At 59.5% G+C, this 26,230-nt stretch overlaps 1 protein-coding gene across 1 annotated transcript in view; it reads right to left on the reverse strand.

Moving 5' to 3' along the window:
* Window positions 1-26,230, reverse strand: part of BCR (BCR activator of RhoGEF and GTPase) — a 110,111-nt gene that overhangs the window by 13,764 nt on the left and 70,117 nt on the right. Inside the window, exons 5-16 of the mRNA XM_012749288.3 lie at window positions 23,668-23,775; window positions 20,095-20,155; window positions 18,508-18,560; window positions 16,347-16,487; window positions 12,142-12,263; window positions 10,653-10,821; window positions 8,601-8,720; window positions 7,785-7,860; window positions 6,471-6,575; window positions 5,898-5,972; window positions 4,164-4,261; window positions 1,626-1,757 (exon numbers count right to left, since the gene is read on the reverse strand). Coding sequence (XP_012604742.3) covers window positions 1,626-1,757; window positions 4,164-4,261; window positions 5,898-5,972; window positions 6,471-6,575; window positions 7,785-7,860; window positions 8,601-8,720; window positions 10,653-10,821; window positions 12,142-12,263; window positions 16,347-16,487; window positions 18,508-18,560; window positions 20,095-20,155; window positions 23,668-23,775 — 1,260 coding nt within the window. The remainder of the gene's footprint in view (window positions 1-1,625; window positions 1,758-4,163; window positions 4,262-5,897; window positions 5,973-6,470; window positions 6,576-7,784; window positions 7,861-8,600; window positions 8,721-10,652; window positions 10,822-12,141; window positions 12,264-16,346; window positions 16,488-18,507; window positions 18,561-20,094; window positions 20,156-23,667; window positions 23,776-26,230) is intronic.

Consider the following 26,230-nt stretch of genomic DNA (forward strand, 5'->3'; position numbering starts at 1 on the left):
TGCCCCCGGGAGTGTGTGGTGGCTTTGCTGTTAACTCGCTCTCCACCCCCAGCCCCTCTCGGAGCCTCCCTGGAGCCTCTGCCCCTGGCTGGGTCTGGACGCGACAGCACCTGCCCCTCGGAAAGGTCTGTCCACTCAACTTCCGAGTCAAAGTGCACGAGGCAGGGGCCCCAGCAGCAGGATAGCCACGTACCCCTCCCCGCCTGGCATAGCACCAAAGGCGCCTGGCGCTCCTGGGAGAAGCTTGGACTCAGAGAGGTCAGCCGGCGAGCGGGTCACCCTCGCCCAGGTATCCTTGGGGGAGACAGACCAGGCTGGGGTCACAGGTTGTCTCGGGCATCACTGCCCCTCCTCCGACTTCCTTCCTCCTCAGAGCTGACACACAAGCCCCCACCTCCCCATTCGTCCCATGGTCCTCAGAATGGAGCCCAGTTCTATGCTGGGGTCTCTTTCCTCTATTGCAATCATCCTGAATAAAATCTGTTTTTACCCTCTAACTACTGCCCTACTCTGTTTTTTCTTTGATACTTGCTGCCCTCCTCCTCCCCAGGCTAAGGCTAAGCCGGTATCTGGAATTTCAGGCACGTGCTAGAGGGGCAGCTTTGCTCTTAGACCCGATCCCAAGGGTCTGGGGAGTGGGGTCCCAGGCAGCCCTGAGCACTGGGTTCCCTCGCGTGTTCCCAGTGTGGAGACCGGCAGCAGCGCCTGTCCCGGGAACCGGCCAGGCCGGGCCGGGCAGGGGCAGGAGTCACGCTCGTACAGGACTTGTTGATGTGAACAGGAACACATGGGCCCCCTCGGCGATGACAAAGTACACAAGGAAATCTCCCTCCTCCTTCCTTCCTCAGCGTTTCACCAGAAGAGGACTTTTACTTCCTGCCCTTGGGAGGGAGGTGGGGCTTCTTGGGGAGCCCTTCTTGGGGAGCTCCCAGGGGCACATGGAGTGTAGAAACCCACACCCCAGAGGCCGGTGACGGTGGAAGGGGGAGGCGCCGCTCGGCGGTGTCTGAGGAGATGCGCTGTAAGGAAGGCGGCACCAGGGCCTTCTCTCGGCCACCCTGGGAACTGCGCAGCTGGGACCGTGAGAAACAGGCAGGGGCACCAGGTCCTGTCTGACAACTGGCGCTGAGCCCCAGGGCTGGGTAACCTTGCCAAGGACAGGGCCGGCAGCTCTCCTCGACAACCCACAGAGCAATTGCTGGTCCTGTGCGGGCACGTCCTCCCGCCCACCTGGGGCCTCTACACCGGCCCTGGGCGGGAGCGCGGCCTGTTCAGGGACACAGCTGACCACCCCACAAACTGGGGCTAGACCCAAAAGGGGACGTCAGGTGGGCAGACACTGGGACTGCTTTTTGCCTTTCCAAGAAGAGGTGGCCCAGGAACTGCCGGTTTCAGCTCGCGGCACCGCCCAGCTGTCCTGCCTGCGGGTTCTCTTAAGGCCGTGAAAGAGCCCAGGCCTCAGCCGGAAAAACAAGCAGGGACAGGACATGGCAGACAGACAGACGGGGGCAGTCCACACTACCCTGAGGGCATCAGCCCAGGTCTCCCGCAGTGGATGTTTCAGAGCCGCGGGCACCAGGCCACCCAGGGCGTCCTGGAGTGGGCGGGAGTGGGGACAGCCTCACCTGGACCTGGCCCTTGCCCATGAGCCTGTCCGTGCTCTCGCCATCCTCCTTGCTGATCTTCGTTTTGTTGTAGCACTTTTCGTAGCACAGGATCCTCAGCGTCTGCGAGCCTTCCAGCTCTATCTCAAACTCCTGTGGCGCCGAGAAAGCAGCAGGAAAGCTACGTGTGAACAGGCAGGTCCACGCGCGCGGTGGGCAGCACTGCAGTGGAGCGGCCTCATCGGTGGCTCCCCTACAAACGGGGCCCTTCCTGCCCCAGAAGCACCCTCACCTGGAGACCCTCCTCGCTCATCTTGGACCCTCAGGAGCATTCCCTGTAGGCACCTGTCACTGTGCTGTGGCCTGGCCCAGATGCTTCCGGAAGCCCCAAATGCCTCTCAGACCTACCCCAGCATCTCAAGGGTGGTCCCTACACCACCAGCATCACCAGGGGTGCTTGTTAAAAATGTAGATATTTGGTCAGGTGAAGTGGCTCATGCCCATAGTCCCAGCACTTTGGGAGACTGAGGTGGGAGGACTGCTTGAGCCCAGGAGTTCGAGACCAGCCTGGGCAACATAGTGAGACCCCGTCTCTACAAAAAAATAAAAAAATTAGCCAGGCACAGTGGCACACACACGCAGTCTCAGCTACTGGAGAGGCTGAGGCAGGAGGGTGACTTGAGCCCCGGGTTCGAGGTCGCAGTGGGCTGCGACTGTGCCGCTGCGCTCCAGCCTGGGGGCAGAGCAAGGCCCCGTCTCTAAGAAGAAAAGCAGATATTCTAATGACTTCTGGGTGATGATGTGTCCCTGAGGTTCGCCTTTACGGCAGTGAAACTACCCTGCAAAATACTGTGATGGCTCTGGGAGGCCGAGGCGGGAGGACTGCTCAAGGTCAGGAGTTCGAAACCAGCCTGAGCAAGAGCGAGACCCCGTCTCTACTATAAATAGAAAGAAATTAATTGGCCAACTAATATATATAGAAAAAGTCAGCCGGGCATGGTGGCACATGCCTGTAGTCCCAGCTACTCGGGAGGCTGAGGCAGGAGGATCACTTGAGCCCAGGAGTTTGAGGTTGCTGTGAGCTAGGCTGATGCCATGGCACTCACTCTAGGCTGGGCAACAAAGTGAGACTCTGTCTCAAAAAAAAAAAAAAAAAAGTACTGTGATGGTGGATACAGGTCATCACACCTTCATCAAAACCCATAAAATCTGTCACACCAAGAATGAACCCTAGTGTCCACTATGGACTCTGGGTGACAATGACATGTCACTTGTAACAAATGTCCCACTCTGGTGCGGGCTGTCGACAGTGGAAGGCGGAGGAGATAAATGGGAATTCTCCGTCCTTTCTGCTCAATTTTGCCATGAACCCTAAACTGCTCTAAAAAAGTTCTATTTAAAAGGAAAAGAAAAAGGGAGGGGGAAGGGCATTTATTGAAACCTTAAAATCTATACCCCCATAATATGCCAAAATAAAAAAATATATATTAAAAAAAATAAAAAATAAAAGGAAAAAAAGAAGTGATGGTGGGGGTTGGTACAGGAGGGGAGGCACCTTGGTGAAGGAATGCTCCCGAGACTTTCAAGCCACCTGCCCTGGGCACGGCGTGAACTTTCTGCTCCACCTCCCGATGCCTTCACACGTGGGTTCTCGGGGAAAGGGAGGAGGGGAAGGGGAAGAAAAGGCAACAGCTATTTCTGAACCCCAATGGGGGTTGGGTGTGTGCCAGTCAGGAACATGCACAACAAGGGTGGTGCCAGGTGACCTGCTGCCATGGAAGCCTTCACACCTTCACCTCCACTGGCATCTGAGCCCCTCCCCTCCCTCAGGGCCTCTGTTGGGCCATGGCCCCCTTGGTCTCTGTGAAGCCTTCTTCTATGGATCCCACGTGGCTCTGATTCCCGCGCATCCCAGCTGTCACTCAGCCCTTTCTGCAGGCATGTCAGAGCTCCACAGACCAGGTCATTTCTCAGGCAGCAAGTCTGAGACAGAAGTCTGATGGCAGAAGCCGGGGCATGGCAGCTCTCGTGGATCTGGGGACCTAACCCGCCCACACTGACCTCTCCGCAATAACCCCAAGTCCTGAAGGCTCAGGGCCAAACGGTCAGGGGACTTACAGGACAGCTCTCCAAGGTGAGGGAAAGCGAGGGGCAAACTACAAATCCGGCAGCCAGAGAGGAGCAAAAAGGCCCATCCCAGCCCCACAGGCAGACCCCTCCCTTCCGGACACCCAGAGGGTCATAGTCAGCTTAGCCCAGCTTCAGCGGAAAAACACCATGGAAACCTAGCACAAACACAAAGTGCTAACAAAGGCAGGACAAGAAGCCCTTTCAAGTCTCTCTCCAAACACTTCTCCAGAAACAGGCTGAGTCTCTCCGATGGGGGTGGGTGGGTGAGATTCTCAGGAACACGGAGACAACTCTGTGGGTTGGTCACCCCCACCCCCAGGAAATTCCTGGAATGTCGGCATTGCCTTTTGGGGAAGCCCTCAGGGAGGCCCGGGAGGTGTAGATTCTTTCCACGAAAACATCCGGCGCTGCTGGGAGCAGACTCCTCACCTCGTTCCAGTTGGGCTCCGCTGTGTCCCTGTACACACGCGTCTTTGCTTTATTCACAAAGTAGCCAAAGGAGTCCACCTCCAGGGTGCAGTACAGATCTGTTGGAGGGACACGGGAGGTGACTGCACTTTCCCACGTCACCCACATGGTCTAAGAGTAGGTGTTATTTTCAAAAATCAGGAAAAAAAACAGTCTTGACTTTCTTTTCAAAAATAAAACCCCAAACCAGTAGCCAGCACAGACACCAGCTCCCAGGCGACGCCCCTGCTGCGCCCACGGAGTTTCTGTGGGCGCAGCTGGGAGGTGGGACCTCTCAGAACACTCGCTCACTTGGCCACTCAGCAAACCCCGGCTCCAGCCCCTACAGGGAGAAGGGCCCCGGCAGGGTGGGAAGGACAGAGAACGGAACACGCCATCGCTGCTATGCAGCGGGCCGAGTGCCACACAGCCAGGCCGCGGCCGAGGCCAGGTGTCCTGGGGGAAGCTCCTAGGACTGAGCAACCCCCGTGAGCATGATCAGGCAAAGGGTTTGGGCAAAGGGGGCTCCAGGCCAGGGTGGGGCACAGGGAGAGATTCAGAGCTGGGAGGGCAGGATTTGCAGGGGGGAGTGGGGCTGGACAGGGTGGGTTTTGCATCTTAGAAAATTCCGTTGGGGCTGGGGGGGACTTGGGGCGCCGCCACCCAGGGCCTGGAGGAAGGTGGCCAGACTGTCAAGGAGCCCCCCTGACGGGCAGATAAACTGGGGGTGGTTTCTGGCGGGCCGAGGGGTGGACGGTAGTGCCCCTCCCCGACACAGGACATAAGGACAAGTTGGGGGCTGTAAATGATAGGCTTGTTTTGTGGGTGCAAAGCTTAGAGTGTGGGACATGGAGGAGACAGGTGGGAAGGTAAGGGGAGGCCAGGCGAGAAAAGCCAGGACGCCAGGCGTCATCTGTGTTGCCGACGGACAGCACAGGGAGGAGGAACCCGGGAAACAAGGACAGCATTTACAGGGCAGCCAGAGACGGGGCCCAGGGCAACAGCCATGCGTTGCAGCTTTGTGGAGGCATGAGCCAAATGCCACACAACCCATCTGCTTCAAGTGCACGGTCTGCGGACTTTTGCTAAATTTAAGCACTAGCGCCAACACGCAGCAGTCGTTTCGGGACACTGCCGCAGCTCAAAGGGCCCTTCGGGCTCAGGTGCAGGCAGTCCTCACTCCCACCCGCACACACCAGCAGTCATGATCAGCTTTCTGGCTCCGTTTTGCCTTTTCTAGAAATGTCATCTACAGTACAACTGAGTGTAACCGGCCTTCCCTGTTCCGACAGCCTGAGCAGCGAGGAGACCTCCACTCCTTGGAGGGGAAGGAGGAAATGGGTATTACCCACCCTGCTCGACAATGCAGCCAGATCTGCTCTGATGGGGTCAAGGTGCGCTGCCCTCAGCCCTCCTGGCCTGGAACCCAGGACCCCACAGCTACCGGAGCTGAATTTCCCATCCAACTCCGACCCCTGCGATGACACGGCCTGCCTGCAGGGGGCGGCCTGCCAGCTTGCAGGATCTGAGGCCGGGAAAGGCAGCGTCCTTCCGCTCGCTCCGGGAAAACCCCACACAAGGCATCAGCCAGCGCCCGCAGAGTCAAAGGCGGCCGCTGAACAACTTCCCTGGCTCCCCACGCCCTGCCCCATCAGTCCCTCCTAGTGGAGACTCTGGCCCAGGCCCACCATTTCCCTTCCCCAACCAGTGGCTTACTTGAACTCTGCTTAAACCCGGTGGCTGAGTGGACGATGACATTCAGGAACCCATGGAGCCCAGGAGATTCATCATCTACACAAGAGACCAAAGAGGTGAGCTCTGTCCTCCTGGGGGAGGGAGGCAGGTGACAGCCTGGCTCTGCTTCACAATCAGCCACCACGTGGACACCACGGGCCACAGACTGCGCGGAGGGGCGGAGCAGTGCCTCGGACCAAAGCGCACCTGTGTGCGTCTCAGGGCTCTTAGAATCTGGTAGGGGTCAGAGCACAGGCAGACCAGTGACCATGACAGAGCACATGAGGTTCCAAGGGCAGGAGAGGGTGTCGGGGTGATGTGGACGTGCCACGGGCACACCGTGTGCGAGACCGGGCATGCATGCATGTGTGCGGCAGTGAGCGCTCAGCTGGGCCAAGGCGTGGGCCGGCAAGTAGCTGGATGAGAGGGAAGATGGGAACGGGCTGGGTCCACAGCACAAAGGGTCTGAGGCGTGCCTGTCACACGCTTCATGACTAGGGACAGAGCCGTGTGTCTCCTCAACCTCCCAGTGGCAGCTGCCAAGGGCGGCCGCACCTTCTTTGTTGATGGTCAGTGGAATGTTGTGAACGGTCTGAAGCTTGACGCACGAGTTGGTCAGCATCTGCAGCTCCACGGACGTCAGGGAGAAGCTTTTGAAACCTGCGGGAGTGCAAGAGGAGCTGCCCTGACGGCCAGTCTGCACCGCCGTCGCTGACCCCACTGCGCCCTGGGCAGGGGCACGGCGGGTCCTGCCGCTGGGTGGCTCAGGAGGCGGTGACGGGTCCCCAGGTGCAGCGCTGGTCTCGCAGCAGGGCGTGGCCCGAGAGCCCAGGCCTGGAGAAATCTTAGCGTGGAGATCACGAAGTCACACAATGCCCAAGCATGGCCGGGGGCAGGGCTGCAAGTGGAGGGCGGCCGCACGCGCCTCCCCGTGGCGCCTGCCCGGACAGACGCTCGCGGCTCTGCCCCACTCTCTGCTCACGCAGGGCCCTGTTCCTCCACAAGGTGAGAAACGGGCTTATTCCTGGGCACAACACTTCGCTGAGCAGCGAACAGAGGCTGCCACCCTGGAAACAGTTTGGGCCCCCTGTTATGACAGAAAACCCTGGGACACGAGCACTGGCAGGGCTGCCAGAGCCCCGTGTCCGCAGGCCACGGTGGCACTGGGGGCCGAGAGGCGGCTCCGCACAGGCAGGCACGATGAGCCCGCAGGGACGGGAGCTCAGGGTGAGCCGGAGGCAAGTAGAGCCCTGCCCAGCGCCTGTGTGCGACACAGGACCCAGAGGTGCTGCCGGGGAGGAGACGGGCCACAGCCGAGGGAGGCCCAGGCACCAGGACTCGGTGCTCGGCCAGGCTGCCGCGCAAGAGGGACGGTGGCACAGAAGTCAGTGGGAACCAGGCCCAGCAAGGGTGGCTCATGGATCCCAGCACATACTGCGGGTGCTGAGGAGGAAACAGGGTCTGCCCTCCCTCCCGAGCCGCCAGAGGGCCCGAGAAGGAAGGAGAGCGCAGAGGGGAGTGGGCTGCCCAAGGGGAGTGGGTGTCCTGTCCTGGCAGTAGGCAGTGCCCCCACACGGGGCAGGTGGGGACAGACAGATGGCACAGTGGTGGGTGCCGCAAAGGCCTGGGGGGCTTCCCAGGGGAGATCAGAGGGCAGAGGGGGATGAATTTGCAGGGGTGTGGGGTACAGGTGGGGGAATAGAGGGCCGGGCCCTATAGGGACAGCTACACTACAACGTATTTTCTAATTAGGGCTCGTGTAACCTGTCACTTGGGTAAAGCCCCTCAAAAAAAAGGTTTAAAACCGCAGGCGACGCCCATCTGGCGCTGGCGGTCCAGAGCCCAGCCCTCGGGGCAGCGGCCACTCACACTTCTTCTGCTGCTCCCGGATGCTCTCCCTCCACTCTGCGCGCTCGTAGTCAGAGGAGATCAGGAACGTGTAGCTCTGGGGTGGGCGAGAGGGACAGCACAACTCCGTTATCTCCGCTCGGCTAGGTGAGCGCCTGGCGGTCTCAGGGCGCTGCGGGGCACCCCACTGCTGCCTGCCGGCTGGAGCCCAGTGGCAGGTGTGGCACTCTCTGCCCTTCTTGCCAGCGGGGCGTCAGGCCACAGCACCTGTGCACGCCTACCTCTGGCATAAGCCCCCATCTTAACGGCCAGGGTGTGACACAGGCAGAGGGGGCACAGAGCTTAGGGACGGGGAAGAGGTCACCAGGTGACCTCGCAATGGTGAGCTGACGTTGACCTGACTGCACCCAACCCACGAGCCCCAAGCCAACCCAGAGACGAGGCTGCTGCAGAGCCCACCGGCTGCCAAGCGCCATGAACAGACCATTCTGCAGTGACAGGTGTGCCTCATGCCCACGGAGGGAGAGGCCCGGCTAGAGACGGCACCAGGAGCCAGATCGAGGAGAAAAGGCACCCTCTGGCCCTTGAGGCCCCAGGGCTCCCCGTACCGAGGGCTGGGTCTGCACAGAGCCCTGTGGCCACCCTCCAGCAACACCCTGCCCCTTCCCCGCTGTGGAGCTGAGCCAGCTGCCACTCAACCTGGAGCTGCAGCCCAAGGCACCAGGGGACACGTGTACCTGCCCGAGCCTCGCTGGACACGGGCGGTCCCGAAAGAAAGAGGGCTGTGGCTGGTGGTCGGGAGCGGGAGAGCAGGAGAGGGCGGCGGGCGGCGCTCACCTTGCCGTTGCGGCTGTGCACCCGGAAGGCCATGCTGGGGGACATGAGCAGCAGCAGCGACTCCTGCTCCGACAGCTTCTTCTTCAGCCTCTCGGCGGCCTTGCTGCCCTTGTTTGCGCGCTGCGGGGAAAGGCCCCGGCCTCGTCTCCCCATTCCCAGGCCCGGCGCAGCCAGCTCCCATTCGGTCCACCCCACCGCCATGCCCGGGTCGGGAGGTGGGAGTCCTTTCAGAGCGGCCAGGCCTGGCCCAGCCGCAGGACATGCTCAGTACACTGTCTTGAAGGGATGAGGTGGTTCCTCTCGCAAGGACAGAGAGAAGAAACCTCTGCAAAGGTCCTTGCCTTCAATTTTTACAAACTTGGACAATTTCAGGGGGCTGTTGTGACCCAGAGGGCCCCGCGCCCCCTGCCCAAGCCAATCAGCAGCCCCTGGAGTGTCCGTGGGGTCCCGACAGAGCCAGACGAACATCGCCAGGACCCGGCCAGGAGAACCCTCCCTGCCCTGGGCTGTGTGGATCCCTCCCAAAGCCGCCACCCCAAAAGAGGAGAAAACTGAACTGTCACCAAGCAGGATCCCCTCCCGGACCCTCAGACGAGGGCACCACATGCGGTGGCAGTCAACAGGCCTTGCCTGCCCCAAGGAGGCTGCTCTGGCCCCTCTGCCTGGGGACACCTTGCCACAGAGGCCACAGTGCCGCCTAGATGAACAAACTAGACGTTCACCCCGGTCTTGGGGCTCCCTGCGAGCTCCTAACCATGCCGGGTTTGGGGGCAGCTGGCTGGGCAGCCAGGTGAGGGCCGAGGTGGCGCCTGTGTCCATGCCAGCCAGGCATCTCTGGACTGCAGCCCAACCTTCTAGGGACCCACCTCACCTGTGGCACCGCATGCACCTCCCCTGGGCCAGGTAACCCTAGACACGAGAGACCCATCCCTCACTGTTTTCATAGTCTCCTAAACCTTTCCGGAAAGAACCAAGTGCCTGAAGTCCAGAAGCCCTGGAGGGGTGGTGCCCCCATCAGGACAGCTGCAAGGGGGATAGCCGGGCACTTCCCCAGCCCCATGTCCTGGGCTGCCCCAAGCCCTCCCCAGTCTGGCTGCGACTTTCCTTCTGGTGACTGGATACTTCACCCGTGTTAACGGGACCTCAGAGCAAGCGTCGCAGCCTGGGCATGGCCACGCCAGCTGGTGGCCGGGCGCGAGGACCCAGAGGTCTCTCCTTGCCAGCAGAGGGCGCTTTTGGGTTTCCTGCTGTTTCCTTTTATTTTATTTTTATTTTTATTTTTTTCCCTGCTGTTTCCTTTTAAAGGACCGCACAGGCATTTTCATGAGAACTTAAAGGGACTCACGCTATTCCTTATGTGAATGTGCACTGCTGGTTGCTACGCACTTCTCTCTCTGGCTGATCCTTCGTTCCTGCCCCGCGTGACCCGGGACGGAGGATGCCCTCCCAAACGTGGCGCCCTCCCAGCCCAGGATCTGTGAGTAAAAAATCTCCGAACTCATTTCCCACTGAGCACCTTCTGCAGGACCAGGGGCTGCCCGAGGCCAGGTTTTCCCCAAGACGCTGGCGAGACGCAAGGCCAGGCTCACAGCACCAGTGACCATCAGTCAGGCGCAAACTAGACACAGGTTAGGCAAGAGGCACACACAGGGCATCTGCCAGTATGAGCAAGTGTCCCATGGGAGGGACCCCTGGTCATGGTTCAGACAACCCGACATCAGGGTGTCTGCCAGGCACAACGAGTGTCCCTTGAACGGCTACTGTCAACACCACGCTCCGCCCCCTTCGTCTCCCGCCCGCTCTGCTACTGGAGCCCACTGAGCTGGGGCTCTCGAACAACTGGGCACCTGGCTGTGACCAGATGCCCAGCCCTCCACGTGTTCAGAGCCCACAGGGGTCCCAGAGACCAGACGTGGGGTCAAGACATCTGGCAAAGGGAGTACTCGCTGGCTCCCAGGCTGCTGCCCACTCGGGCCACACAGAGCCCGGCCCCCACTGCCCCCAGCCCTTCTTCTGGGGAAGGAGAGAGGAGAGAGAAGAGAGAAGCCCCACCTTCTCTCTTTGGATATCACTCTTGATTTGGGAAATCTTGATCTTCAAGGCATCCAGCTCCTCATCCGGCACCAGGGGGATGTTGGGTGCCGCCTCTGACTCGTCCACCGTCTGGAAGCTGAGATCCGTGAGCGGAATGTACCACTTGCAGTCGTACTGCTGGGTTTTGCTGGGGGGAGAAGGAGAACATGGCCACACGCTGACCACCTTCCTTGGCTAACTGATGTCACCACTTTCAAAACCAGAGAGCCCAAGTCTGTGGCCACGCACGGTTCCCCTGACCTAAAACCCAGCTCGAGTTCCACGCAGACTGAGGCCATCGGCAGACATTGGTGGCCCCTGGTCTCAGTGACTCTGAGAAACAGATACTCCAAACAATGACCCCAGGCCCCAAGGCATCTGAGGAGCCTAGACCCACCTGCACTGACCCTCAGACAGCAGCTCACACGGGAGCACATCGAGGCAGAGCTTGAGGGCTGTAGATCTACCTGGTATAATCCCCTTGCTTGACGGATGGGGAAACCGAGGCTCTCTTCCAAGCTCACTGATTCAACCCACCCAGCAGAGCCACGGCAGCATGTGGGGAAGAGCCCAGTTCTGGTCCTTCCCAACGTGACCCTCTTTGCTCCAATCCAGCCTGGTGCAACCTGGTGAGGCAGATCCTTGAGTGGTGAGCCGTGTCTGCAGCCCTATGCTGCCACCAGCTCAGAAGCTGCCACCAGGCTCAGGGCGCCCAAGAGCAGTGACCACCCAGCCATGCCGGCCAAAGACAGGGGAGGGCCATCCTGCACAAGCCCCTGCACCCCCCTGACCTGCCACCCATTCTTTTTTTTTTTTTTTTTTTTTTTTTGAGACAGAGTCTCGCTTTCTTGCCTAGGCTAGAGTGAGTGCCGTGGCGTCAGCCTAGCTCACAGCAACCTCAAACTCCTGGGCTCAAGCAATCCTACTGCCTCAGCCTCCTGAGTCACTGGGACCACAGGCACGAGCCACCATGCCCGGCTAATTTTTTTATATATATATTAATTGGCCAATTAATTTCTTTCTATTTTTATAGTAGAGACAGGGTCTCGCTCAGGCTGGTTTTGAACTCCTGACCTTGAGCAATCCGCCTGCCTCGGCCTCCCAGAGTGCTAGGATTACAAGCGTGAGCCACCGCGCCCGGCCCTGCCACCCATTCTTGCCAGATACGTCCCAGCATGGTGTTCCTGCAATGGTGCGTGATGTCACGGTCAGGTTTACCCTTCACTAGCAAGACTCAAAGCCGGGTCACCACGATGCCCAACGTCTGTGGATTGTTCATGACAACTTTTGACCTTGAATTTGGCATCGTACCCAGGTGGTAGAAACGGAATGTAAAGGGCAGGGCTGGCCACCTGGTCACTGGCCACTCCAGGTGACTCCATGACCCCCGAGAGGCCCTCCCCGTCCTGGAACGCGGCGGGGGGGGGCACGGGAGGTTGGGGGTATGGGGGCTGCACCGCCTACTCACCCTCCGATCTGCTTCTTGAGCTTGGTGCAGAGGAGCAGGTCGGTGAAGAGGAAGACGTGGCGCAGCTTGCGGGTGGCCTCCACCAGCTCCACCATGAAGCTGTCCTTCAGCAGCTGCCGGTGCTACGGGCACAGGGCGGGGGCTCGGGTCAGCACCAGCCTGGGCGGGGTGTGTGGAGATGTCCCCCAGGGGAGATTTCACTCCCCCCACCTCGGACCCTCAGACCCACTTTCCAGAGCGTTCTGTCCATCTCACTGGCCTGAGGACACACTAGGGCTTTTGTGCCCTTTTGTTCAAAAACGTTTCTGAGTCCCTCCGGGAAGCTGGGGCTGGGAGGTGGGCGGCTGGCGGGGCAGGTAAGGGCCGGGGAGCGGCACGCAGCCGAGCAAACAGGCTGCAGGGAAGATGGGTGACAGGAGAACCCCCTTTAACAGGGCCAGTGCCTCTCTGGGGTGGCAGCGCGAGACAAGCCAGCCACGCCAGGGAGGGGTGTCCCCGCGGAGGGACCGTCACAAGCACGGGCCCTGCAGTGGGAGGAGCTTCACATTTGGGATCAGCAGGGAGGAGACAGACCCGGGGAGCTCTGAGAAGGGGCTGCCTTGGGGTGGTGACAAGGGCCGGGCTGGTTCTGAGGATGGCAGGAAGCTGGGGGCCCTACGTCTGGAACCCCTCGTCCTCCTGACTTGACAGGACAGGAGGGAGCCCTGAGTAGTAGGGGTCACACCTCTGACACCTGCCTACATACCCGTGGCCTCAGAGCAGAGGCAAAGTGGAGCATGGGGTGGGGGGAGGGGATGGACGGACGGGGGTGGGCGGCATGAGCTCCCAGCAAGCCGTGCGCCTTCCTGCCTCTCAGTGCTTCATCTGAAAGTCAAGGAACGGCCCTTCTTGCTCACACAGCTCGAGGGGCTGCTGAATGGGAATGTCAGGGTAAATCACTAATTCACCCAACAAACAGTGCTCAGTGCCTCATACGGGTTAGACTCTGTGCCAAGGACAGGGACCAAGATGAGAGGGTGTCACAGTGAGCCCTGCCCAGGCACGGGTCAGTGGGCTGTGCGAGCACATCCCCTGAGTTATCTGCCAGGATCCCCACAACACGCTGTGAGAGGTCCTCTGGCCCATTTCATGAGAAAGCTGAGTCCCAGAGACATCGCCATCCGTCCATGCAGCACAGAGAGCAAGCGGCAACATGCACTGGTCTCTGCCCTAGGGAGCCCCCGATCCCAGGGGACAGACCACGTGCTCAGCGGGCACTGGACCCCTGGTCTCGGGGAAGGCTTCCCAGAGAAGGTGACCCCTGCCCTGAGCTATGGTGGCTGGAAGGGGCTGCAGGCTGGGCGCACACAGAGAGCGCATGAAAGCCCAGCGTCTCCCCAGCAGGAAGAGTACCTGTGCCCATCTCGAAACACAGAGGCCCCATGCTCTGCAGGAGCCAGAGCAGGTGCCTGGCTCTGCTGCCACCCCGCAGCCCGAGGTTCTAGGGGAGCCCCTGCCTGCCTGAAGTCTCCCACACGCTGCGGGAGCCAGAGGCAGCAAAGCCCCCAGAAGCAAGTACAGCCTGGCCAGGGCCCCGACGCTCCCTGGATGGAAGCCGCACGCACGTCACCACTGTGGGTAGCTCAGCGTGTGACGCCCCTGGCAGGGGGAGCTAGGCCATCAGTGCCCACAAGTGGAAGAGCAAGAAGGCTGCTGGCATGCCAAGGCCGTGACTCATCAGTGCCCGCCCACATCCTGCCTGGCGATGGCGCCCACAGGAAGCAAGGAACGGTGCGTGCACCTGGAGAAATGTCTGTCCACGCCTGAGGGACGGCTGATGTCGGGACCCCAGGCACGTCCCACTGCTGCGTCTGCAGGGGCGACCAGTGGGGGAGGGTCCTGGGACACTGAGGTCCTTGGGGAATGGCCACAGGCTGCCCCCTTGCCAGGGACACGGCAGAGGTCTCCTGGTCCGCAGGAGAGGTGGAATGGACCTTCGGAGAGAGGCAGGGATGTGGCGGGGGTGGGGATACGGCGGGAGGGGCAGCCCTTTCTCCGTACAAAGGGCCTGAGCTTCTTGCTGTCACCAGCAGAGGGCATCCTAAGCTCGGCTCGGAAGCAGCACATGCGGCCTGTGGGCCAGAGCGCCCAGCACCCCCAGCCCCCCCCCTCGGGCAGGGCCCTCAACGTGTACTGACTTCCCTCTGACCCATCCCAGCCGTGTCCTCCAGGGAACACGGCGAGAGAGGGGCTGGGTCCCACGCATCCTGAAGACAGTGTGAGGTCCCGTGGCTCCCGGCTCCAGAGGAGCGAACGCCCCAGGTGGGGCTGCAGGACAGAGGGCCCGGGCCTCGCTGGGCCCCTGCACAAGGACAGCGTCGTGCTGTCCAGGGACAGGCGTGCACAGGGACAGGCGTGCTGAGGCTCAGAAGAGCCGCTCCTTGGCACTCCCAGCGCTTCTGCTGTGTGTCTGCGTGTCCCGAGTGCGGGTGTCCATTCTAGTGTGAGCATATGTCCGCGTGTGTCCTCACATAGGCAGCCCCACGTGGGCACGTGTGCTGCAGGGCAGGGTATGGGAGGGAGGCACGGAGGCCGGGCTAACTGGGCCAACACTCCCTTTGGGAGGTGCCCTGCACCCCAGGTGGGACACGCCCGCTGTGCCTTCTCCAATGACTGATAACATCACCGGTGGGAGCAGGGCGGCCAGGGCCCTCCTTTCTCTGAGGACACCACGGCTCGGGTGCTCCGTGTCTCTGAGCCTCAGTTCCCTTAAAACCGAGCTGGCAATGGAAAAGCCAGGCTGGCGGCACTGCTGAGAGCGGTGAATGGAACAGCGTGCCTCGTAGGGCACTACCAGAACCCTCCTCAAGGGCCGGATGCCACCTTCAGAGCCTCCCATGAACAATGCCAACTGCTCCTCCTGGGGACTCGACCAGGGAGGCACCCTCACCCCATTTCTGCAGACAGGAAACCAGCCGCGGCCCTACCAGGTTGCATCATTGCCCGAGGTCCTGGGGCGGGGGCAGCCCAGGCCACGTGGGCCCCGAGAAGGGGTCTTCTTCCTCTGGGCTCTTACCCCAGGCCAGCGCCTTGTTCAGCTGTCACCACGGCACCCCCCAGGCACAGCCTTCCCAGGAAGACCAAGCAGGGAGAAAGGTACTACTAAGGACGAAGGTCTATGTTCCTTCAACATTCACAAAGCCTCACGCCCAGGGGGCTGGGATTTGGAGGTGGGGCCATTGGGAGATAACGAGGTTTAGATGGGGTCTCAGGGCAGGGCCCTCCTGATGGTCCCGTGTCCCTGTAAGAGGGAGAGAGAGATCTCGTTCTCTCCAAGTGCACACACAGAGGATGGGTCTCGAGAGCACAGTGGGAAGGCGGCGTCTGGATGCCAGGGAGGGCCTCTCCCCGGGACCTGCCTGTGCTGGCCCCTGACCTCAGACTTCCGCCCGGCCCCGGCCCCCAGCACGGTGGGAGAGGCGCCTGCAGCTTGAGCTCCCAGCAGGTGGTGCTTTGCTGTGGGAGCTGGAACTGAGACTGGCGCTGGGAAGCTCTGTTGTCCAGGCTAGATTGCAAGGGCCTCATCATAGCTCAATGCAGCCTCAAAGTCCTGGGCTCAAGCGATCCTCCTGCCTCAGCCTCCTGAGCAGCTGTGACTACAGTCTCACGCCGCCATGCCCGGCTAATTTTTCTATTTTTTATAGAGATGGGGTTTCGCTCTTGCCCAGGCTGGTCTTAGACTCCTGGCCTCAAGCGATCCTCCTGCCTCGGCCTCCAAGAATGCTAGGATTACAGGTGTGAGCCACCGCACTGGGCCCGGAGCTAACTGCTTCATAATGACAGGGCACTCAGGAGGAGGAGGAGGATTCCAGGCAGATAAAATGGCAGTCTCCCTTCACCTGTCTTCTGGCTGGAGATGGCTGAGCTGGCCAGAATGCGGGGGAACAGAGGGGTGCCCTGGACATAACCCACCAAAAAAGAAAAGCAAAGAGGCAGCCGAGTGAAGCACAGTGATGGAGGCCACCTGGAGGGCGTGGAGCCCACGGGGGTCACCCCTGCAGCTTCACCCCAGAGCCTCGAACACAGGATTGGGCTGTGCTCAGCCAGGGCGACCAATTCTGAGAGCAAATGTATCTCCTGGGTTGGGTTGAGCCGTGCAGGGACAGTCTGCTGGGGACCAGGAGGGCGGGCTCTGGGAGGGCACCCTCGTGTCCCAGCACACTCACCTCTCCCTTCTTCACCGTCATGGACTGCCGGCGGGGCGTGATCTCCTCGTTGATGCTGGAGAGGAAGTTCTGCGAGATGCGCAGGGCGTCCTGCAGCAGCGAGTGGTCGGGGTGGCTGGAGGGAGTGTGCTTCAGCAGGTCCTGCCCGGGAGACTGCTGTGAGGCGGTGCGTGGCGCCGGCACCCAGCGGCCACTCGGGCCACGCACAGACACTTGGGGCGAAGCCCAGAGATCCCTAAGTGCCACCCGCCTCCCTTGCTCGGGCCTGGGCTTTGCAGACAGTGCTCGCACGGGCATCGGCCCAGACACGGCTCCCACGGCGCTCGGCAAACCCACGCTGCACGCATGCGGCCAAGAGCTCCTGCAGAGAGGGCCTGGGCCGGTTTCCCGCCCCGGCACTGCTGGTATTTCAGGCCAGGCAATTCTCTGCGGGGGTGGGAGCAGCATCTTGTGCCCTGCAGGGTGTTCAGCACCGTGCCTGGGCTCTACGTGAGATGCCAGCAGCACCCCTTTGGCTGCAGCTGTGACAGCCAAAAATGTCTGTGGACATCACCTCGGGTCCCTGGGGGCAGAACCGGTCCTGTCTAGAACGCTGGTCTGTACAAGGAAAGGAGAAAGCCCTGGCTCTTCCTCCTTCAGGTGAGCGGCTAAGGCTCTTCTGACCCCACAGGGGGACACTGACTCTGTCTCCACTAGGGATGTGAGTAATTCGCGCTCAGTGTCAACACACCCCTAGGTTCAGAGAAACAAAATCCCGAGACCCTAAATCCTGTCTGCAAAGAGAACCTGGAGAGATGAAACAAGCTTGGAGGAAGGCACCTGGGCTGGGGTCACGGCCAGCCCCACCCCCACCCCCACGGCAGCTCTGAGTCCCTGTCCCAGCGTGCAGCCCTGCACACTCAACACCTGGACAAGTCACAGCGGGCTGCAGTGTCCCCCAGAGTCTGATGGGCCACCAAGCCAGAGCCTTCTAAACTGCAAATCTCATTTCCCCCCATCCACAAACTCTTCATCGGAGCATGGTAAGAAACTATGAACCAACCACTCAATGGAACAATCTCCACAAAATGCTACTAAGTGGGAAAAATGCCAAGCATTGGAGGTATGTAGCATGTGACACCTTCCACACGATTAAGCATGCTCCTGTGTGTTGGCAAGAGCACGGGGAGCCCTGACGGCAGCTCCTTTGTGGAGAGGGAGCCAGAAAGGAAACTTCACCCGCTTCATCGAACTGGCCGTAAATTTTCAAAAAAATAAAAAATAAAAAAATGTATGGACAATTTGTTTTTTTTTTTTTGAGACAGTCTTGCTTTGTTGTCCAGGCTAGAGCGAGTGCCGACACATCAGCCTGGCTCACAGCAACCTCAAACTCCTGGGCTCAAGCAATCTTGCTGCCTCAGCCTCCCGAGTAGCTGGGACTATAGGCATGCGCCACCATGCCCAGCTAATTTTTCTATATATATCAGTTGGCCAATTAATTTCTATTTATAGTAGAGATGGGGTCTTGCTCTTGCTCAGGCTGGTTTAGAACTCCTGACCTCGAGCAATCCACCAGCCTCGGCCTCCCAGAGAGCTAGGATTATAGGCGTGAGCCACCCCGGCTGGCCGGTGGACAATTTATAAACGTACATTAACAGGGTCTCCCAGGCAGTAGCACTGGGGGCTATTTTGTTTTCTGGTTCTGCTTCTTGGCGTTAGGGGCCCCTCAGGGCTTTCTCACTGAGGCCAGGTCTCCCTGCCGCAGGCTGTCCCGGGCTGGGCGGAGCGGCCTGAGCTGCAGCCCCTGGACTGCCCACCCTGGGCCCCCACTGCAAGCCCCTGCCCTCGTGGGCCAGGACGCCCCTACCGGGAGCCCTGCCGTGCCTGCACCTGGAAAGCAGGTAGGGCAGCAGAGGGGACAGCTAGAGAGCCTGCCATGTCCCCCTGCGCACAGCCAGTGAGGCCCCGGGTGGTGGGGGCACTTCACTTTTCATCCTCAGTAAAGGTGTCTGGCAGCGAACCGGGGGGAGGTGGCAGGTGACAGGTGGACAGAGCGACAGTGTCAACCCCAGGAGAGGAGAAGCCAAGAACCCCAGGTGATAAGGGCCCGGCTGAGCGAGTGCCCAGACCAACAGGGAGGCGGCTGCCGTGCCCTGGGACGCCACGGGGCACCGTGACTCACGTGAAGGACGAGCGTGCTCCTAGTCACCCGGTCCACAGGCTTGTAGAGCAGAGCTGCGGAGACAGGCCGGTGAGAGATGGCCACACACGGAGAAAGCAGACGACCCTCCCGCCCGCCTCGGTCTCCCCTCGGTGAGGGGAGATGGGGCACCCCAACCTCCACAGGCCCCACCGCCCTCCGTGTGACCTCAGAGCACCTGCCCAGGAAGTTCTGAGCATTAATTCTAGGACATCGCGTGCACAGCCCACAGCTGCTGGCCCAACCCAGCCTGCAGGGCTCACCTGCCCCAGCCCAGGGGGCACACGGGGAGGCGGGGACCACACTGCGCTCAGTGTCCAACCCGGGACGTTCTGGAGGCCTGGCGCTGGGAAGGGTAGGAACTGACTCAAACGCTGACACGCTCGCGGTGTGACAGGAGCTCTGGGAGCCTGCACGGCGGGAGCGGCCCGCAGCGCACCCGCGCTTCTCCGTCAGAACAGCGAGCGTGGCCGGCACAGGCACGGACGCTCAGCCGTGCTGACACTGCCAGGCGCCTTTCTTCACGGGACTCCCACAGCTACGCAGGCACGCACTGCCATCCTCGTTTTAGACAGGAACTGAGGCCCAGAGCACGCCGGCGCTCTCAAGACGGGAGCTACGTCTGCTGGGGGCTGTTGTTCTGGTTTTTATTCTTTCCTTGCTCTGTCACCCAGGCTGGAGTGCAGCGGTATGATCATAGCTCACTGTAGCCTCAAACTCCTAGGATCAAGTGATCCTCCTGCCTCAGCCTCCCAAGTAGCTGGTATCACAGGCATGAGTTGTGGTGCCTGGCCTGCTGTTCTCTGACTACTCACACCATCCTGACAACTGACAGAAGTGGCTTATGATTCCTTATACCACTCTCCCAACAACTCTGGATTCACGCCCTGCCCCGCCACTTAGAACCTGCGTTCTACATGGGTTACCTCGTGTGCTATGCTTGTTGGCATCTGCAGAAAGGGAAAAGAAAATCGTCCCTACAGGGCCGTGCCTGGCAGCTCCTAGGCACTACCGTCGGTGGTCCTGACTGTGTCCTCCCTTGCCTGGCCTCGAGCTGCTCTTTCCTTGTCCCCACTCTTTTTTTTTTTTTTTTTTTTGAGACAGAGTCTCGCTTTGTTGCCCAGGCTAGAGTGAGTGCCGTGGCGTCAGCCTGGCTCACAGCAACCTCAAACTCCTGGGCTCAAGTGATCCTTCTGCCTCAGCCTCCCGGGTAGCTGGGACTACAGGCATGCGCCACCATGCCCGGCTAATTTTTTATATATATATATCAGTTGGCCAATTAATTTCTTTCTATTTATAGTAGAGACGGGGTCTCGCTCTTGCTCAGGCTGGTTTTGAACTCCTGACCTTGAGCAATCCGCCCGCCTCGGCCTCCCAAGAGCTAGGATTACAGGCGTGAGCCACAGCGCCCGGCCCCTTGTCCCCACTCTTGACATTTGAAATCTGGGATAGGGAAGGCACCAGAGGTGACGCAGCTGGGCACTGTGTCTGCTTTTCTAGCCACGTCCCCTCTGCTGGCAGCAGTCACCCCCACGAGGACCCAAAGAGGCCAGGACATGGAGAACTCACTTTCCAGAGAGTTCTTGGTGGTCGGATCCTTGGCATCCTTGTTGCTTCTGGCTCTCAGGTTCTGCAGAGAGAAACGCACATGTTTGCACAGATGGCTGAAGCAGCTCTGATATGGCAGAAAGTTCCGTGGTCAGGAACTTTTAGCAGAAACCTCACCCTTCTCTCCCTGCAAAGAACCGCAGACGTGCTCCGAGGGGGTGAATGAAATCACAGGGTACGCAGGGACCCACGGGCAAGGGAGGCACACGGGATGTCCTGATGCTGCGGCCCGCTTGGCACAGGGTTTCTCAGCCGTAGCACGGCTGACACATTGGGCTGTCCCAGTGCACTGCAGGACGCTGGGCAGCACCCCTGGCCTCTACTTAGGGGTGCAGCAACACCCCCACTTTCCTGCTGTTGTGACAACCAAAAACATCTCCAGGCAACAGCAAGTGTTCCTTGGGGACAAAATAGCCCCTGGCTGAGGACCTCTGACACAGAGAATCCTGCCAATGGTAGTGCGCGTCCTAAATGCACTGCACTTTCTTGGGGTGTTGGGACAGTGTGCTGGGGACTGACGGTTCAGAAGAGCACTCACTTTTGGAGACTTCACCCCCTCCCACCCTCTCCCCATTTGCAAATGTACATGCTAAGAAAATGAGGCACTAAGATCCCCAGCAGGAGGGCAGGGCTTTTCAGTGGACTGGCCACGTTACAACACAACTGCGTTGAGGGCATCACTAATTTGGTCCAAGGTACAAAAAGAAAGGAAGGCAAAAGATGCCTGTGTGCCTGACATCCTCCCTGGGAACGAGGGGCAACTAATCGCTACACAAGGCTTCTGAACAAAAGCACAACAGGGCCGGGTTTGAGCTCAGGAGTTCGAGACCAGCCTTAGACAAGAGCAAAGATGCCGTGTCTACCAAAAAAGGAAAAATTAGCTCAATGTGGTGGTGCATGCCTGTAGTCCCAGCTACTCGGGAGGCTGAGGCAGGAGGATCACTTGAGCCCAGGAGCTGGAGGCTGCAATGAGTTATGAAGACACCAGTGACAGAGCGAGATTCTGTCTCAAAATAAATAAATAAATAAATAAAAAGGCACAAACAGAAGAGATGGAAGGGAAGGGGTTCTGAGGCCACTCTGCAAATCAACCTCTCATGCCGTGGGAAGCCTCTCCAAACCAAAGATGGTGCTTTCAGCTCACTGGGGCCAAGCCCGCCATGCACTTTGGTACCTTTCCTGGAAACATCCCTCGCAGGGATTACTGCTCATACATCTGACTCAGCAGTTCCCGCTGGGCGTGAGGGGGCGAGCAAGCCCAACAAAAGACTGCAAACCAGGTGCGTGCTCACGTGCCCCTGGACAGGCAATGTAGGGCAGGGTGATGCTCGAGGATACCTGGGAGCTCCAGGAGGTCCTGCCTCCAGGACACTTGAGTTTGGTTTAACTCCAGATTTCCCAAACTAGCATGATTCCAGAAGCCCTTTTCATGTAACTCCTACTGTCTACTGTCTGGTGAGCGGGTGTTCCACGGAACCCTGCTTGGGCAACGCCAATCTAACTGGATGCTGCCTTGAACCTACCTGGGTACTGTCCTGGAGAAGATAAAGGTCACTTTTCCGCCCTGCCTGTACTTGAGGGTGAGCCTGGGCACTGCCCCCACAAGGCAGCCCCCACACCTCCACACAGCCTGCTCCTCCCTACAGCTTGATCTTGGGCAGCTCCGATTTCTCTGGGTCTTTTCTGAAACACGGATGAAGAACCAGCGTGGATGCTGCCCCGCAGTGCCAGCGCCGTGAAGCTTCCCAGACAGCCGGCTTCCGGCGGCGCTGCCGCCCCACGCCCAGCACGGCTCAGCTTCCCACCTGGGCGTGGCTGGAGGGCCCACGTGACCCCCTGGCATGGCACCCACCACTGTTTCCTTCTCCTCTGCAGAAACCTGTCTGGGCGGACCTGAATTTGGCCACTTAATTGCAACCTGCTCTTAACGGATTAGGTCACTAATTTGTCAAGATCACTTGGAATTCTATGCCACCGTTCCAGCTGTCAGGGGCTTGGAAGGGGTTTGCTAATTGACAAAAAGGGAAAAGAAGAGAAAGGACTGAGTGTGCAGGACGAGTGGCAGGTGGGGCAGGAGCCCAAGGCACCTGCAGATCCTGTTACCAGCAGCACCCGGTGTGGAGTGGGGCGCCCCGCCGGCTCCGGAGGACAGGCAAACGTGATATCCCACAGCACCCTGCCCGATCCCCTGTGATGAATGATAAAATGACACAGGCCTCAGGAACAAAGCCCAGGTGTGATGGCCCAGGATTGTGTCCCAGAAGGAGACTAGGCTCACTCTGTATTTCTAGGACTCACTCTGTATTTCTAGTTCCTGTTTCTCTCTCTCTCTCTCTTTTTTTTTTCTTGAGAAAGAGTCTCACTTTGTCACCCGGGCTGGAGTGCAGTGATGTCATCACAGCTCACTGCAGCCTCCAACTCCTGGGCTCAAGTGATCCTTCCGCCTCAGCCTCCCAAGTAGCTGGGATGACAGGTGCACGTCACCACACCTGGAATGTTTTAATTTTTTGTAGAGTTAGAGTCTTGCTCTTTTCTGGGCTGGTCTCAAGCTCCTGGCTTAAAGTGAGCCTCCAGCCTCAGCCTCCCAAAGTGCTAGGATTATAGGTGTGAGCCACTGCTCCGGGCCCATTTCTTTCTTTCCAACACTGCGTTTCTCACACAGAGGGCTGTCCACCGGAGTCCTCGCTGGCTAGGGGAAAGGCAAGAGCTACAGCCGGCGGGAGTCATCAAAGGCAAGCGCCTCTACAGGCCTCCCAAAAAGGAAAATGCCACACGCCTGCCATTGGCAGACACAGGACGGGGCAGGGCAGGAAGAACCGCTGTCTGGAGAAACACAGACCCAGGGGCACTGCTGGGTTCTGGTCCTGGCTTGGCCACTACCCCCTGGACGGCCCACACTCAACCTCTCTGTATTTGAGGGGCTCTTTTGAGGCCCTGGTGCTAACGCGGTTTGAGGTTTCAGCTCCTAGGGCTAAACTCGGGCAGGGAGACAGCAGCCCCTCAGACCCAGGCCTGGGGCAGTGCAACTCTCTCCCGGGGCTCTGCTCCCCCCGGGGTCCACAGAGCAGAGGCACCGCCAGCCCTTGCTCCCCGTTCTCAGGGGCACTGGCAGGCTAGCAAAGGACACGGGCAGCACACCCCTTGCCCAGTTTCCAGTGACAGGTGCAAGGTCAGCCTTAGGACTCCCTGGTGACACCTGTTAACGGCAGAACTATGGATGCTCTTCCCTGCAGACACACGGCGGGGGACAGCGTCTGAGGACCGCAGCCGACCCCGAGGACCGGGCTCTGGCCCTTGGGGAGCCAGGATGCTCTGTGTCCCCTTCTGTCTGGGGACTACAGCATCCCCAGCACAGGGTTGATGGGAGCACACCCAGTGGAATCTGGAAACAGAGCCAGGACCACAGGTGGACCTGGAGCACTCTGTTCTCCCAGGTCAGGCTCCGCCAAGCCCCAGCCCACGGCCCGTGGCAGGAGGTGGCGGGTGTGGCTGGGAGTTGGCGGTGCACCTGTCCAAACAGCCTCACTGCGTTACCTCAGAGATTTCTGCAAACTGAGCGTTGGCCTGACAGCACTTCTCAGCCGTTTCCATGGCAACCCCGTAGTTGTCCACAAAGGCCCGGTACACACCCAGCTGGCTGGCCTGCAAGGAGGAAGGAAGAGAGTGTGGGCCAGGTGTGGCTCTCCGTCTTGCTGAGGAGCAGGCTGCAGGCGCAGCCGACAGTGCACAGGCTGCAGAGACCTCAGCTCCCCCGCGCCCTCCCTCCCACCTGCTGTCCTGCCCCACGCAGCGAGCACCTTTCCCGCTCCCCAAATGACAGCCTGAGCAGTGACTCATGCCCTGGGGCAGGTGGCAGCTCCCTGTCAGAGCTACCTATTCCTCCCACCCCACCTGCTTAAATGGTGCCATGTGTGCCAGGTAAAGTTCCAGACTTCAGTGTATCCGGACAAGGGTGTCTACACAGGTGGGACCGAGCAACACCTTGTTCTGGCTGCAGGAGGCCATCCTCACCCTGCAGCTCAGCAGCCCCAGCCTATGGCAGCTACAGGCCTCTGCTCACGTCCGATCCCTTCAGACATGCGAGGAACACACAGCCCGGCAGCCTCGCAGAAGGGGGCACAAGCCCGTCCTAGATCTGGCAGGGACGCCAGGTGTCATGCTACACACCCAGCAGGTGAAGACCTGTGGCTGTACGGCGAGAGGCGTTTTGTCTGTCTTTTATTAAACCAAAGGCACTGACAGTGGGTCTCTTCGCTCAGCTCCTGCTCAGACACTCGCTCTGTGCGTGTGACTCTGGGCCCCACGTCGCCTTCAGAGGCACTGGGGGAAACCAGGCCTCACCAGGGACTGGCAAACTGGGCCCTGGGGCAGGTAGCGGCTGCAGACCCAGGAGACCCGCAGGCCAGGGTGGGAGACGCCCCAGCACAGCCACCTGGGAAGCCTGAGGCAGCCACTGCGCCTGGTGTTCGTTCTCTGTCAAAACTAAATTTTATTTCCATGTGCATTTGCATTTATATTGAATTTTATGTGCCCACAGATGCTGGGTAAACCAGGCACACTTGGCACTGTCTGGTCTTCTGGCCCCGTCCCTGCAGGGGCTGCACAAGGGCTTCAGGGCACACGAGGATGAGCCCCTGCAACCTCGGACACTAAGGCTCTTCCTCCTCAGAGCACTGACGAGACCCGCTGCTCGCTCTCCTTTCCCTCCTCCCTCCTTTGCCGGCCACTGAGCGCCTCCCTGCAAAGCTGAGGCCCTGCTTCAGGCCCTGTCACCATCGCCCTGAATAATTCAGACGCCGCACTGCTCTGTGCAGCCGGGGCTCCAACAGGAGAGAAGCTGATAAATAAATAAGTGAACACACGCACGTCAAGTCACGGCAGATGGTTACAGGCAGGGCGGGGTCAGAGGGTGACAGACCGAGGTCAGGATGGAGCAGGTGCCAGCTAAGCAGAGTCCAGGGGTCTTGGGAGGAGGTCCCCTCTCACGGCTGCTCCTCCTCCATCCTGCCCCAGGAGCCCACATCTTCCGGGCGCCTCGTGCGGAGTTCCGCGCGATCCGTTCCCACATTTCCAGCAATCAAAATGTGGTTCTAGCACAAACGGAGCCCACGCGGCCCCGACCTGCTGCACGGGCAGCGACAGGCCTCTCGGCTGCGGTCTTATTTCTCACCAGAAACGCAGAACCCGAGAAAACAAACCTGAACTGGCCTGTGCCCTCTAAAACCGTCCAGGTCACAGACGACAAGCCAAGTCTGAGGAACTGCTCCGACTGAAGGAGCCTAAAAGACGCCACAAGCAGGCATGTAACAGGGTCCCCGACTGACCCCGAATCAGAGCACGGAAAGAGCTATGAAGACCCCATCCTTAACTCGGGGCAAACGGACACGGGCCGAGCGCGACACGGGAGTATCCCGTCAGCGTGAAACTTCCCGAATTTGACAAATTTACTGTGGGTCTTACCAAACACACAAACAAGTGTTGGGGGGGGGTGGAAAAGAAGCGTGTGTGTATAAAGAGATAAAGTCAATGTGGCAAAACGCTACACCGTGCGTCTGAGCTCTCTGTGCCCTGCTTGCAACTCTGCTGTAAGTTTGAAATGATTCACGTAGAGAGACTAAAGATGGCCCCTGTAGACCTAAAATGGAGTCAGTCTTGCTATAACTATTAGTAAAAGGTCCCGACCCTGTAAGAAAGTTCCCAGAGGAGGGAGGAGGGAGTTGAGGAGGCCTGTCCTCAAAAAGAATAGAGAGGTCCTATCCCAGGTCCTATCCCTTGTCCCTCAATGTGCCTTTTCATTGTTTCGCTTAACTAACGGCTAGCCGCAAGGTTCTGCTTCTGTGATTGCTCGCTTGCATAGCTGCCAGCCCCTCGGGGTATAAAAAAACCACAAAGGCTTTGTTCGGGGCTGCTTCTCCCTCCTGCATGGAGTGGTGACAGCCCCTGCATAGGTATCAATAAACTAATTTGGCTGATTGGATTCTGGTGTCCGAGTCCCCTTGATCCGCTGGTTTACAACATGATTAGGGGGAGAAAATCCGAGCTGAATAAGTTTCAGCCAGAAACAAAACCCTGGGCAGTGGAGTTAGCCCCCGCAGCC

Source organism: Microcebus murinus, chromosome 22 (assembly GCF_040939455.1).
Source record: "Microcebus murinus isolate Inina chromosome 22, M.murinus_Inina_mat1.0, whole genome shotgun sequence".
NCBI lineage: Eukaryota > Metazoa > Chordata > Mammalia > Primates > Cheirogaleidae > Microcebus > Microcebus murinus.